At 40.8% G+C, this 14,714-nt stretch overlaps 1 protein-coding gene across 1 annotated transcript; it reads left to right on the forward strand.

The window, feature by feature from the left end:
• Positions 1–16: 16 nt before the first annotated feature.
• On the forward strand, positions 17–13,981 carry LOC117301836 (ATP-dependent RNA helicase cgh-1-like). Its single transcript, XM_033785831.1, has 10 exons — positions 17–110; positions 1,245–2,103; positions 2,579–2,636; positions 3,530–3,764; positions 5,708–5,851; positions 6,508–6,602; positions 7,161–7,283; positions 8,628–8,756; positions 9,091–9,271; positions 9,682–13,981. Exons 2-10 carry the CDS (start codon positions 1,862–1,864, stop codon positions 10,026–10,028), a joined length of 1,554 nt encoding a protein of 517 aa, XP_033641722.1. The 5' UTR covers positions 17–110; positions 1,245–1,861; the 3' UTR covers positions 10,029–13,981.
• The last annotated feature ends 733 nt before the right edge of the window (positions 13,982–14,714 follow it).

Consider the following 14,714-nt stretch of genomic DNA (forward strand, 5'->3'; position numbering starts at 1 on the left):
AGCGGAGTCTGTGTTCGATAACTCATTATTTTATATCGAACAACAACTGACGACGAATGCTAAATAGCGCTGACGGCCATTTTGACCCTGCGAATCCTTCGAGTGAACAGGTAAATGAATCTCTCTCCATCCTTCAAAAACATTTAGTTTCGACTGACATTTTGATGTCTTTGTAAACTTTGTAGAATGTGTGCTCTTCTGGGATTAATTTTAACAGCAATTGTTTTTAATAAGGGTTACAAAAAATCACATGAAATATACCTTCGGAATCTGAAAAACCCATGTAACGGATGGTCTTGTGTGAATGGCAGAATGCACGTATTGGCTTTGTTGCCTTTGGTTGGATTTGACTTTCAAAAGACAACTTAATATTCGTGTGGATTCAATACAAAAATAGCTCATTAAATGAGTTAAATATAGTTACAGAGAATATACTGGTAATAATTTGTTACTATTGCAGAAGGTTGGGTGTTTTGGGAGGGCAAGGAAGAAGTGTGGCGAGGTGTTGAAATTAATTGTTGAGTTGAATTTTGAAATTGAATGGCAGGCACAGGATTTGGCAGGCAGCAGCACGGATTTCCATGCAGCCCTGTCCCCGATCCCCTCTGCCGTCCCGAGCATGCAGGCAGCAGGCCCACAATTTTTTTTAACGTAATTTGTTTTCTCACTTGAATTAGCAGTATTTAGCATAACAAAAAGTAGTAAATATCTATCGTTCTTGTCAGTTCATCCTGTCAGTTTTTGCCCTTTTGCCCTTTTGACCCTCCCCCTCCCAGCAGAGTTGAGAGAAAACAATTCCCCCAAAAAGCAGACCACACATAATCAAATGACAAAACAATTTACTTTTGCAACAATTTAAAAATGTGTATAAAATACAAAGGAAATAGTTCAGTGCAGCATGGTAAGCCAGTCAGGTTCAGCTGTAAATTTTAATAATATTTTGGTTCGAAATCTTTTCACTTTTTAAACACATTAAATATTGAACCTTTTCTGCTGCACTGCAAAAAGTGCAAAGGGACTGGTTTGTTGTTGCCAAATGTAATGCGTCTAGGTCGTTGTGTTAGCGCTCAGTCAAACTTTCAGGCATGAACTGTCCAGCAGGCAAGCGTGACTTTCATTATTACTATTAGTTCCAAGTGCTGAGCCGCAGATGGCAACAGTTCTTCTTAGTTCTAAATCTAAATCTAATCTTATATTGACATGTGGTGTTTAATAAATTTCGATGTCTTCTTTTTTTTCAACAGGAAAACAATTGGTTATCTGTCGACGCTCTCTTCGAGTGAATGAATTTTGTGACGATTCTACGATTGTATTTGGTGCGCGATCTGATAAAAAAACAATTAATTGTCATCCGTGACGATCAAATACGATTTTGTCTCCACTGCCCCTGAACTTGTGCTGGAATTTCCAGCATTTGAAAGTTCTTCCCACTTATACAAAAAACTTCTTGCGACGTTACAATGCAGAGGACATAAAACTGAAAACTGCTTGTCGTCGTTCTTGATACCCGCTCTTGCAAAGAGTGGATGTACATTATACCTGAACTTGTACAGGATTTTCTACTTCTGTGAGAAGTGACCAGATATAAAATAAATACAAAAAGATTATTGTTTATATATATGTAAATTGTATATTTGTATATTTGCCAAAGAAAAACTCTTTTAATAGATTCTTTACAAAAAGGCAGACGTGACCGTCCTGCCTTGTTTCCTTTATTTACGGAGTCAACGATTTCTTGCTGGACACAATCAATTTTCAACGAGTTCTCAGGGAGATAAAGACAATCTGTTTTTGCAGACATTCCTTTGGAAAGGAGTGACGCTTGTGTTTTTTGTACTACCGATTCTCTTGACTTTGCAAGATGGCTTCCGCAGCCGCTGCTGCACCAGGCCAGGAGGTAAACAGAATGAACAATCACGGTGCTAACAGTCCCGCTCGGGGAGTCGACGGGAGTCTTGTGAGACAAGGTCCGCCCCCATCCATGGGAGGAATGGGTTCCTTAAAAATGAACGGACCTCAGTCAAATGCAAATGCATCGGCCAGCCAGAACGCTGCCAAGTCTAAAGTGGTGCAATCAAATAACTCATCTGGAAAGCCTGCTAGGTAAGTTGTAGTAGTGTACATGTACATGGGTTTCCACAAAATTTATCGATTCAATCAATCAATCAAGAGCATTTAACCGTTTACATTTTAATTGTCATTTAGTTTGAATTTTTTGTTCATCTGTGCTGTAGCATGTCGTAACAGTATCACTGTTTGAGTTTGGAATGGGCGACCAACATTACTATTTGCCGAGTACAGGATGGGCAATAACCAATGTTTACTTGAATGATAAGCTACCAGGGTGTTTATTTGACCTCGTGTGCTGCATACTCTATAAGATCTGATACAGTTTCAGGGGGGTACCTATAAATACCAGTGTATATGTAAGGCACTTTGAGAAGCCTACTTAGGCTTGAAAAAAATGTGTTCAACCAGTGTAGGAAATGCCATTAATTTGTTTTTCTCGCAGCTGGGTCCATGAATTGAATTGACATAGAACATAATGAATATTTGTTTGTTTAATTATTTTCTACAGCGGAGACTGGAAAGCTGGGCTAAAGCAACCACCAAAAGATTCCAGATTTAAAACAAGTGTAAGTATTTAGGATGAAATGTCTCAAATTTTTAAATTGCTCTTTTGTTTATTTTGATATTGTGCATTTAGGATGTTCTAATCTTTGCCTTTGTGTTACTGAACCACTGTTCTCATTCGGTGGTGCAGCGTCAAACTGGGCATAAAGTAATCCATGTGTTAATTGGCAGGCATGCTCTGGTCATGTCTCGCCCACTGAGTACATGAACATCGGGCCTGCAATGTCATCTTTGAGAGGGCAATGTCATTTTCATTTTGCAAAAGGCACTTCCATTGGAATGTCTTTGTCTTGCATGGGAAACTTTCAAAGGGGGGCATTGAGGCCAACACCAGAGGCAGCAGGCCTTGACCTTTGTGAAGTTAAGGCCAAGCTCCTAGATATGATGATCATATACTCAAAAGAAGGCTTGAGTTAGATGTTTTGAATCTCACTTGGCAATTGTATGAGTCCAGTAAATACAAAACAAAAGACCAATACAGAGTTATCCTTTGGCAGTGGTCCGCTAGCCAAATGCTAGTTAAAACACATGAGGACCGGTCAAAATTTGCTTCCTAGTGATCCAGCAAGCTGGTTCAGTGTTGAAAAGCATCCCAAATTCATTTGAAATTTATTGACTTGTGAAAAAGCTGACGGACCAGTAAAATGACAAGCTAACTGGTCATGTTGGCCAGTCATACAAAATTATGGGTTCAAACCTTGCAACAACCAAAGAAAGTCATTGACAGAGCCGGCCTCAAATTAACCCACAGGAATTGCTGTGGTTCCCTTGACTTTGGCACCCTGTGCAAGGTTCCAAAACAAATTAAACATTTTCCTCAAAGAGGTGCCCCCGCCACAAAAGCTGGTCTTTTTGTTCACTTATTGTTGTTTATTTACTCTGTGCTATTTCGCAGGACGTGACAAACACAAAGGGAAACGAGTTTGAGGACTACTGCCTGAGTCACGGTCTCCTTAAAGGCATCTTCGAGAAGGGGTGGGAGTGGCCTTCCCCCATTCAGGAGGCGAGCATACCCATGGCTCTTTCAGGTCATGACATCATCGCCAGAGCGAAAAATGGAACGGGTAAAACCGGCGCATTCACAATCCCGATGCTGGAACGCACACAGTTGAACAAAAATGAAGTACAAGGTGAGTTTTAATGTCAAAAGATACCTTCCAGGGGTGTATGCTTTGTTTTTGAAAGAGCAAGGGCACCAAGGCATTTTCGTCTTAGTAAAGGGCACCCTATGATGAAATTGCAAACTTGTACTGGAGCATTTCAAGGGCACCAAGGCAATGCACAGGGGACACGGAGGCAATCGCCTTCGTTGCCTCCGTGAAGTCACAGGCCTGACCTCACCCCGAGTCAAAACCTGACTCGGTAATTTCACTACAGAATAAAATAAACCTCTTTTCCATGGGATCAGGCAAACCAGACTTATCTACTTTGTACACACGTCAATAGTTTGTAAACTGGCTTATGGTGGATGCTACTTGTTGTGTCTCAACGTATGCATAAAATAACAAATCTGTGAACAGTTGTGTCATCAAAGTTGCAAGAAGATTACGACAGAAAAAAACACCCCTGTCGAATACCATTGTGTCTAAAGATGCCAGGTTATATCAGTCAATCGTTGTCACAACCACCTGATTTCTAATTAGTATGATAGTCTAATATTTGCCTTTGTGTTACTGAACCACTGTTTTCATTCGGTGGTGCAGCGTCAAACTGGGCATAAAGTAATTCATGTGTTAATTGGCAGGCATGCTCAGGTCATGTCTCGCCCACTGAGTACATGAACAATGGAGTGCACTTGTACATTGCATCGTCACTTCTGAGGCCTGCAAGAAGTTGCAAGAAAGTTATGACAGAAAAACCTGACTCAGGAATTTCACTACAGAATAAAATAAACCTCTTTTCCATGGGATCAGGCAAACCAGACTTATCTACTTTGTACACACGTCAATAGTTTGTAAACTGGCTTATGGTGGATGCTATTTTTTCCTACCCAGAAGAACTTCAAAGCAGTTTCACATGTTTTTTTAGTCGGTCCCTGATTCCAACTATGTAGTGTAGCATCTAGAGTAATTTTGAGAGACTCTAATATCTAGAATAATTGTTTGAGGATTTTGTTTTGTCCAAGACTCATGTCAGCCCTGATACTTCACGACGGCAACGACGGCAATTGCCGTCGTTGCCCCTACCGATTGCCGCAATGCCCTTCAAAAAACCAATTTTTCACGGCAATGATTGCCGTGCCCTTTTCTCATCATTGCCGCCGTGCCCTTCCTCCCGAAAACAAATTATATGCAACGTTGTCAAAGTTCGAAAATAAGCCAAAAAGTCCAGATGTCTGTGTAAATTTCACGCAACGAAATATACCCCAATTTCACGCACGTAAGGCACAACAGCAGATTTCAGGCCCGTTAGTCGTTGTTCTTTGCGTGCGACAAAAAAATACTCGAGACATCGAACGCTAGAGGGCGTTTCGGAACAGAGCGATAGCGTGAGAGTAAACGCCCTCTAGTGGTAAATTTACGCGAACCAATGCTAAACGCCTTGAGAAAAAGACTCGACGTGCCTTTGCATGCTGGGATAGTGGTTTTCCCCATGCTACATGTGATGTACCATCATGTACAGCATAGTCGTCGCGCACCGCATGCATTTATTCTGTCAACATCGTGTCAAAATGGAGCAGTTACGTGGGAATTTTAGCGTCTCTACGAAAAACTACACAACGTGCATGACCAATAGTAGGATTACGTATGAACAAAAATTATTTAGGAATTGTGTATTGTAAGTAGTTGTTCTTTATTTTGTTGAATTAGATGAATGCTTTCTTTTTTCATTGGGTAACAGTTAGAAAATGGAAAAATTGGAAGAACTATTTTTTATAGGCAACTCGGAGGTTTTTTTTCAAACTGCCGTCGTGCCCTTCGCAACTTTTTATGATTGCCGTGATGCCCTTCCAAATTTTTGAAAATTGCCTTGGTGCTCTAAATTTTTACAAAAAGTCAAGGCAAAACTGCCGTGCCCCTTAAAAGCCGAAGTATCAGGGCTGTCATGTGTTACCTCTTATGATTGTCTGCAGGTTTGGTGTTGGTACCAACGAGAGAGTTGGCGCTGCAGACGAGTCAGATCTGCAAGGAGCTGTCCAAGCATCTCGGCCATCAAGTCATGGTCACAACTGGAGGTACCAGTCTCAGAGATGACATCATCCGTTTACAGCAGACAGGTAAAGGATCCCAGACCTAAAAGAATGTGGTCTCTGCTTTTCTTGCAGTCATATCAAAGTCACCTCTTAAAAAAGGCAGGATACACTTTTGGTAATTTTCAAAGACAAGTATCCTCACTTGTTGTGTCTCAACGTATGCATAAAATAACAAACCTGTGAACAGTTGTGTCATCAAAGTTGCAAGAAGATTACGACAGAAAAAAACACCCCTGTCGAATACCATTGTGTCTAAAGATGCCAGGTTATATCAGTCAATCGTTGTCACAACCACCTGATTTCTAATTAGTATGATAGTCTAATATTTGCCTTTGTGTTACTGAACCACTGTTTTCATTCGGTGGTGCAGCGTCAAACTGGGCATAAAGTAATTCATGTGTTAATTGGCAGGCATGCTCAGGTCATGTCTCGCCCACTGAGTACATGAACAATGGAGTACACTTGTACATTGCATCGTCACTTCTGAGGCCTGCAAGAAGTTGCAAGAAAGTTATGACAGAAAAACAAAAACTTGTCGATCGAATAGAATTGAGTGCATTCAGAGGCCTTTCGAAAATACCTCTTTCTCACAATGTCTGATACTATCAACAGCTCTTCAGTATTCATTGAGTAACGAATTGTCAGTTTTTACAAAAATTTAATTTTTTTTTCTGTTGCAGTACATCTTATAATAGCAACACCCGGCCGTATTTTGGACTTATGTCGTAAGGGGGTGGCCAAGCTGGACAAGTGTGGGATCCTTGTGCTGGATGAGGTAAGGGCATCGCCCATTATTGTTACAAATACAAAGAACTAAGATTGCTCTCAAGACCAATCTTAATTGCTGAGCTAGGTGTGATGTCATTAAAAAACTTAAGAGTTATTGACAACTTATTGCTTTGAGAAATGGAGTTTGACTAGCCTCGCGTTAAGAATCGCAGCTTTGGTTGTCTTAATTAATTCTCATAATGTGGGAGCCAACGGTTAACAAGCTATGTTGCTGTCTCCAGGAGTGAGGCTGGTGCAAAGGTTACAACAGAGCTGTCTGAATATGGAACAGAGAAGATTGGATCTGTCAAAGTCTGTCCTGCCTGCGGGCGACTTAAAACAAATATAATACTGTTGTTCGGGCCTCGGAATAACCCATGGCGACCACAGCAATCGATGCGGTGCCCTGTACTTTTGATGTTGTGCCCTTTGAAATACAAATAGAGTGCCCCTTATCAGAGGGAAATTGCTGTGTCTCTTCAAGAGCGAAGTTTAAGACCTGACTGTTGCTTGTTGTGTTTTAAGAATAAATATAAATTAATATTGAATGAATTTTCCTCCGCAGGCTGACAAGCTGCTGTCACAAGATTTCAAGAATATGCTGGATGACCTTATTGCCTTCTTGCCCAACGACCGTCAGATCATGCTGTATTCTGCCACCTTTCCAACGACAGTAAAAGCATTTATGGTAAGCATTTATGGTATGATTTCACGAAACTTTACGCAACTGCGTAAGTCCACTTGCGCAACGTTTATGGCGTAAGTTGCGCCAAATCAGCTTGAAAGGGTTCAAAGAACTGCTACCCGGCTTGCTCTTAAACAAAGGCGGGGAATAATGTCTTATGAGGACAGATTGCAGCATCTTCACTGGCATCCTCTAACTAACAGGCGTAATTACTTGCTCAGTGCCTTTGTGTTCAAGGTTTTACATGGCACTGCTCACTGCGAATCCATTCTTACCGGGGTTTTCATTAATCCTCGTCATCTTGACTCACTCACATTCCGCCATCTTTCAGCTCGTACCGACTCATTGTTCCATTCACACTCCCATCGATTTCCCAGATTGTGGGACACGATACCAACCGTCATTCGCGAAGCTGCTGTAATTTGTCCTCTTATGACATTTCTCCGCCTCCTTAAGGATCATTGTTTAAACCACACAGCGTAATAGATGTTCAATTTGTTTGCATGCAGGTCGTGAACGATCCCCTGTTTGGTTTCCCTTCCCTTTTGTTATTTCTGAGTTCATTGTGTTTGTTGGTCATGCGTGGGGCAGCATGCTTCCGAGCAACAGTAATTTGGTTTACTTTTGTTACCCCTGACCCGCATGATTTGTCTTTGTTTTTTATCCCTTCTGGTTGTCGTTCCCATTTGGTTCTGTTTTCCTCCTGCATGCTCCGCCCTCAGCCGCCCTCTTATTGTGTTTATTTTTTCTTTTTCAAATAATTTATTTAAGTTAATTTAATTTAACCTTACTTATTCCTTTATTTAATTCTGTATTTATTTTCCTTCTTGCTTTTTTATACTTGTTTTTTTTTTCCCCGTTAATGTTCTGTCTTGTGCTATTGTAACTTGTTTGTTGTACCTTGTATTGGTCGAATAAATAATAATAATAATAAACATTGCGCAAGTGTACTTACGCAGTTGCGTAAGTTTTGTGAAATCGGCTGCAGGTCTGGATATAACCCACAGCTCCCTCAGTTTCTGTCGTGGCCTGTGCTTTTGCGATGATAGCCTTTGCAAAGTTACAAAACAAATTAACATTTTCCTCATAGCAGTGCCCTTTATCAGAGGGAAATGGATCTGCCTGACTTTACTCTATTATATTGAATATAATTCTAAATGCTCCCTGATTATGTACAAAATCTCCCTGATTGAAAGATGAACATTTAGTTATCTCTGTGAATGTTTGAAATTGACGTCAACTCGCTTGGAACTAGTCACCACAAGCAAAAAGTATAAATCCAGACTCCCCCGAGTCTCTAGTGATGTTTTCTTATTTGTAATTCTTTTCTTTATTTTCTTCTTTTAGGAGAGGTACCTGCCTAATCCCTACCAGATTAACTTGATGGAGGAGTTGACGTTGAAGGGAATCACGCAGTATTATGCGTACGTCAAAGAAAGAGAAAAGGTCCACTGTCTTAACACACTCTTCTCAAAGGTAAGAAAATAATGTCTCTTCAAAGAAAATATTTTAGGGAAACTTATCCTAGAGCTGACCCTTTCCCTGATGCGGCAGAAAGTTTCCTGAACAATATTCTGATTTTCCACTGATTTACCAAAACTTGTCCCATAGCTGTCAACTTTCCCTGATTCTGCGAGACTTACCAAGGCCCATCTTTTAAAATTCTTGCTAAGCACATGGCTTCTGTTGCCCTGGCCTTGGTGCCCCTTCAAAGTCTCCCATAGACTTGAAGACTTGCCCTCTCTAAGATGAAATTCCTGGCCTGTGATTGATATGTGAATAACAGGACCTTATTTCTCCTCGCCCTCAGCTGCAAATCAACCAGTCCATCATCTTCTGCAACTCCACCCAGCGCGTGGAGTTGCTGGCCCGCAAAGTGACGGAGCTAGGCTATTCGTGTTTCTACATTCACTCTAAGATGCGACAGGAACACAGAAATAGGGTCTTCCACGACTTCAGAATGGGTGCCTGCCGCAACCTGGTGGCTTCTGGTGAGTTGGCTTTGCCTGGTTTCCCCCCCCCCCCCCCCCCCCCCCCCCCCCCCCCCCCCCCCCCCCCCCCCCCCCCCCCCCCCCCCCCCCCCCCCCCCCCCCCGTCCTCGATTCTTTGGTGATGTTGAAGCTGATTGAGATTCCACATCACAGAACTGTTAACTTGTTCCCTGTGTCGTGGCTGAGCTCTTTAAGAGCACCAGATTCGAGCTCTGGTGTTTCTGATCAGCATGGGTTCGAGTACCGGTCATGACACTTGTATCATTGAGCCAATTACTTTTTCATTGTTTTAAAAAGATGCCAGACCCCCTCCTAGTTTGTCTCATGTTGACGTGAGTGGAAGAGAGATGAGTTAACTTTGGGGGAATCCCCTTATTTATGGTTATCTTCCAAAACTTATTCCATTGCAGATCTTTGCACCAGAGGTATCGACATCCAAGCCGTCAACGTAGTCATCAACTTCGACTTCCCCAAGCTCTCAGAGACATACCTACATCGCATCGGAAGATCCGGCCGCTTTGGCCACCTCGGTCTGGCCATCAACCTGGTCACGCATGAGGATCACAAGAGTCTCTGCTTGATCGAGCAGCAGCTAGCCACTGAGATTCGTCCAGTGCCAAGTGAAGTGGCGATCGACAAGAGTTTGTACGTCGCCGAGTTCCAGATGCCCGGAGGAGATGATGACAGGAAGAAGCCGACACAACCCGGTTCGTCTAAGGGTCAGTCAACTAAGCCAAAGCAAAACAACGCAAAGTAGACAGGTACCTTCTCCCCACAAGAAACAAACTGTAAGAAACGAGTAGAGCAAAGCAGTTAAAAGGTTTCCATGTTTGCAAAAAACCTTGATGGTTTCAGTCACCTGAAATTGTATTGATTGTGAAAATCTGTTTTTATTTTTATTTTATTTTTTATTTTTTCTTCAAAAATTCTCCAAAGTGTCAAGAATTTGTTGGATGAGAAAAGAGAACGATTTAATCAGAATCAAGAATTTGATTCTAAACTTGATTGGAAATTAATTACAGACAAAATGTTTGGTCTTTGGTTATTGTATGATAGGTGCTGGATGGAGGATGGGCGAGTAGTAAGGAAAATGTGGGGGTGTTCACGGTGTATGGCAATTAGACGACAAACACTGTTTTGAACCTCCAAAATTGAAAGAAGGAAACAAGAAAAAAAACAGTACTTGTGTATCATTTGACGTGATAATTTTATTTCCCATGGTGTTTGGATCGCTCCTGTGGTGCAGATCCTAATCACTTTATTTTTGTTTTAATATGACATTGTCGTAACTGCATCACTGTGAACACGCCCCCCAACTGTTCCTCTACCATGTTCTGTAATGCAACTTTTTCATCTGGTGTTCAAACGTCAACTATGTTGTTTTTTATGTTAAAAGCGAAACCCAGATTGAAGATTGTCAACAGTTGTACAATGTGGTAGAGTTCCTATTTGGTAACCGCCTCCCACCCACCTTCTGTCTGCAGTGTAATATGTGCAACATGTAATGAAAAGAAATCATAAATATTTTGTTTTCATCTCAAGAAGAAGAATTTTTAAAGCTTGAAATCAGATAAGAAACAAAATCTGAGTGTATTTTTTTTCTCGAAGTTTGACGGCCATTCCTTTACTCCGAAGAAAAATGTTTGTCATACTTCTTATTTTTTGCTGCCATTGTGAATATCATAAGACTCTGAGAGACTTCTTTATTTTAAGGCACGTCAGAGATTGGTAGTTTGTGCCACAAATTTTCTGACCCTCCGAAAAGATGAAATGGGCTAGGAGGTTAAAACCTTTGTTGTTGTTTTTTGTTTTCCTTTAAAAAATAAAATCGGTGAAGTCCGAGCTTGAGCCCCAGTAAGTTACGGACCCCATCGATTTTGTTTTTTAAAACCAAGTGAGATTTTATAAATTGAAATTGATCATTGACACTTAACATCTTTCTTGTGTTGGATGAGGATGGTACTGTCCTGGGTACACTGAAAAGATTTTGTATAGTATGGAAGTATTGAAATGAGAAAACCACTTACGCCAAAGCGCTATCGTGCTGATTTCGGATTGGAGCGTTAGCGTGGACAGACGAACTACAGTGTGCTGAAAAAGGAGCTTGACACAAAGTGGTTTAAACCACAGCATTGGATGACTGCTTATTTATATGAAGAACAAGAAAAGAAAAAACAATTTTGCAATCCCACAAAGTGTAAGTAAAGCAACTTTTTGACGGAGCCTGAAAAAAACCGTGACCTGTCTTTGTATGAAATACGAAAAAATGCAACGCAGGACTGAAACTGAAAAAAACACTAATGCAAAATGTTGTGAGAAACGGAGTGCAGTTACCTGAGATTGGTGTGAGGAGCCATCCGCTATTAAAGAAAATGTACAGAAGGCTTTGGAGTTCCAGCATTTGGGTACTTGAGTATACCGCTTACATCAACTGTAGATAGGTGAGATGAAGTGTTTATTACGATACGCAAACTATAAGCAAACAAATTTTAAGACGAGACATGCAGCGACAGTGTTCAAGAAAATGTGTGGATGACTTGCTCTGGATAAATTTAAAAAGATGATTCGTGACGATGCAAAACTGTCTGCAACCTGTGGAACTGCAACCCCCAAGGATGTGGGATGTTGAAACGAATGTAGATTATCTGAAATGATAATGCCTTTGTAATACATAATTTAGTGAGGAGCTATTGTTGGTTTTTCGCATGTGTAGAGAGAGCCTCACTGGCGTTTTACGCAACTGAAAATGTGGAAACAACTCAAGACTAAATCGCGCTCAAAACAGTCGTGTCCTGCAAGACTAAACGTCTGTTGATCTGTCGTGCAAAACTCTGGATTAAAAAGTCGATCATCGGAGGCAAACGAAAAAGGAATCCTGCCATTCGAGAAGTTGCAATTTGGAGTGAAAAGAAGGACACAGGACAAGTTTAAGCGGTTAAACCAGTAAGCAGGAATGCGTGCTTAGTCGCATGAAATTTGTTACAAGCTGATGAACTGTTGTGTTGACTGTAAAGAAAGGTTATTGATGTGTTTACTTGGTTGAGAGTTGCGACTGAAAAATAGAGGCTGGAGCGCAGCACTGATTTAATATTAAACATGGCTAGGTCATGTTTCAATGTCAAGACGTTGTTTTGTTTTTTTGTTTTTAGGCCATTTCAGCCTGTTGAATAGTGCCCAACTTCCATGTCTTTATCATTTTCCCTGCAGCTGAACTTGGATTCCATTCGTGTACTTACATGCTGAATGGAAGATAAAAGCTTTTTGACGGGAGTTAACTCTTACTGTATATTTCAAAATGGTTAAAGAATGAGCACTACTCTAAACATTTTGGGGAACCCTCCGAGTGATTTACATGTACCAGACATCACTGTGAGAGGGCTAAACCTAAACATTTTAGCAATCTGCTACATGTTTGTTTTCTTTGAACACCTGCCTCCATTTTCCACCCATGTTTTTCTTTTATCCATTTATTTTATTTTTTTGCTTCATTTTTCAAAGTAGTTCATGCTCCAGAATCACACTAGTATTTTAAATTGGGTAATTGCGTTGACGCCAATTGTCAATTTTTAAACCGTCCGTGTGAGATTGCGGTAGTGTAAGTGATCAAGCGCCCTCTGGAGTTCAAATCATGGAATATTGGTTGTCATTATGCCACCCGCCATTCAACGGGCTGAATTACAGGCTGAAATTATTGTGACATGTCTTTTGTATTATACGTCCTTCTCTAATCAGTACGAGTTTGGCAACTTTTGTTTTTCTCTGAGTTGAATATTCAGAAAATTCCACGAAAAAGCAAAAGCTTTGTGAATCGTAAGAGATTTTGAATTCACCCAGAAAGTTCTTTTCTAATAATTACCTGTTTATTGTGAAATACAATTGAAAAAGAAGAAAAAATGAGATGAAATTCAACAAGATTTTTGTAAATGTTATGTGTTTATTTTTAGATCAGGTCTTGAATGGTTCTTGCTAACCATGTGGTTGCTTCTGGGGTGAACCATTGAGGGCGCTGTTTTGTCTGTCGTCAAAAAGATTTATTGTAAATGTACTAAGAGAATTGGCAGAAAAGGTTTTCGGGTGTGAACACCAACTAGCTGGCCCCATTCTACATACAGCCGAGCTGGTCACTTGTTACGAATAGCCCAGCTCGCCTCATGTTTCACAGAGCTGCTAAAGCACAAATAGTAGCCAAGTACAACAAACTGATACTTACTAGACTAAGGTTACCACTGTCAAAATACCAAATCACATACAGTACATACAATTTGTGACTGGTATCCTGCTCATTTTTGCTTAGCAGGAAAAGAAGCAAAATTGTCAGCTACAACACTGCTGTGAAATGGGGCCTAGGTTATTCGGTCTAATGCTAACAATTACCCAGATTTAGTGTACAAGTGTCGGTCCTTGACGTCATGATTTTATGTATCTTGAGTAATTCCTTGTACAATTTCTGATTGCAATGTCTGAATGAATTTCATGCACCCAAGGTTTAACTCTTCCCTACTCCTTTCCCTCGCCTGATAGGGTCCAACTGCGGGCACTGTTTGTGCCAGTCATTTGTAGATTTTAATGGTGTTGCACCTTAGCAGAGCTGATTCCATTCCATGTGTGTATGTGGTTGCAGTGTCAGGGGGACAAAATTCACTACATGTACATTACACCTGTTAGCCAAATTGGCATAAAGCTGTTAATATAAAATACTAAGCACCCCCCAAAAAAGCAGATCGAGACTGCAATGTCAGCTTGGCCAGCGACTCTTTTCTGTTAAGTGATATTATTCAGTGCTTAGCAAGTTTATTGCACCAACTTTATTAAAAATGGGCAGTGTTAGCAGTGTTGGTGAGAAGTGAAAGGGACAGGGGATAATTGTACGACCTTGGGTGCATGAATGAAAAGGTTTTATTTTATTTTTGTTTATTTACTTATATTGATGTGTTTTGAGGGCGGTTTGTACTTCACAGAGCAGGCACAAACGCCTTGACATTATCGGTGATTGTCGTCTGTCTCAAGGAGGAAGGATGCCCCTCCTTGATGGAGGGTACTCTTTGAGGACAGCATGACCATGGTGTTGATGCTAGCCCTGTCGAGTATAAACCAGTACCCAACTTCATAGAGCTGCTTAAGCAGAAAATATTGCTTGACAAATTTCTGCTTGGCAGAAATAAGCAGGATTTCAGTCACAAAATGTTCTTATGACATGGTGGTTTGACTGGCAACCTTTTCTGGTAAGCATACGGTTATGCATAGCAGCTTTCTATGGTTGAGAAGCTTTATGAAATTAGGCCTAAAACCCAACTTCATAGAGCTGTTTTTAAAGCACAAAGTAGCTAAGCATAACAAAACATACTTACCAGAAAAAGATTACCAGCCAAAATACCATATATCACATGTACCGTAATGTGATTGGTATCCTGCTCTTTTTCCCTTGCAGGAAACTAAGCAAAAT

Source organism: Asterias rubens, chromosome 17 (assembly GCF_902459465.1).
Source record: "Asterias rubens chromosome 17, eAstRub1.3, whole genome shotgun sequence".
In the NCBI taxonomy this organism is placed as follows: Eukaryota; Metazoa; Echinodermata; class Asteroidea; order Forcipulatida; family Asteriidae; genus Asterias; species Asterias rubens.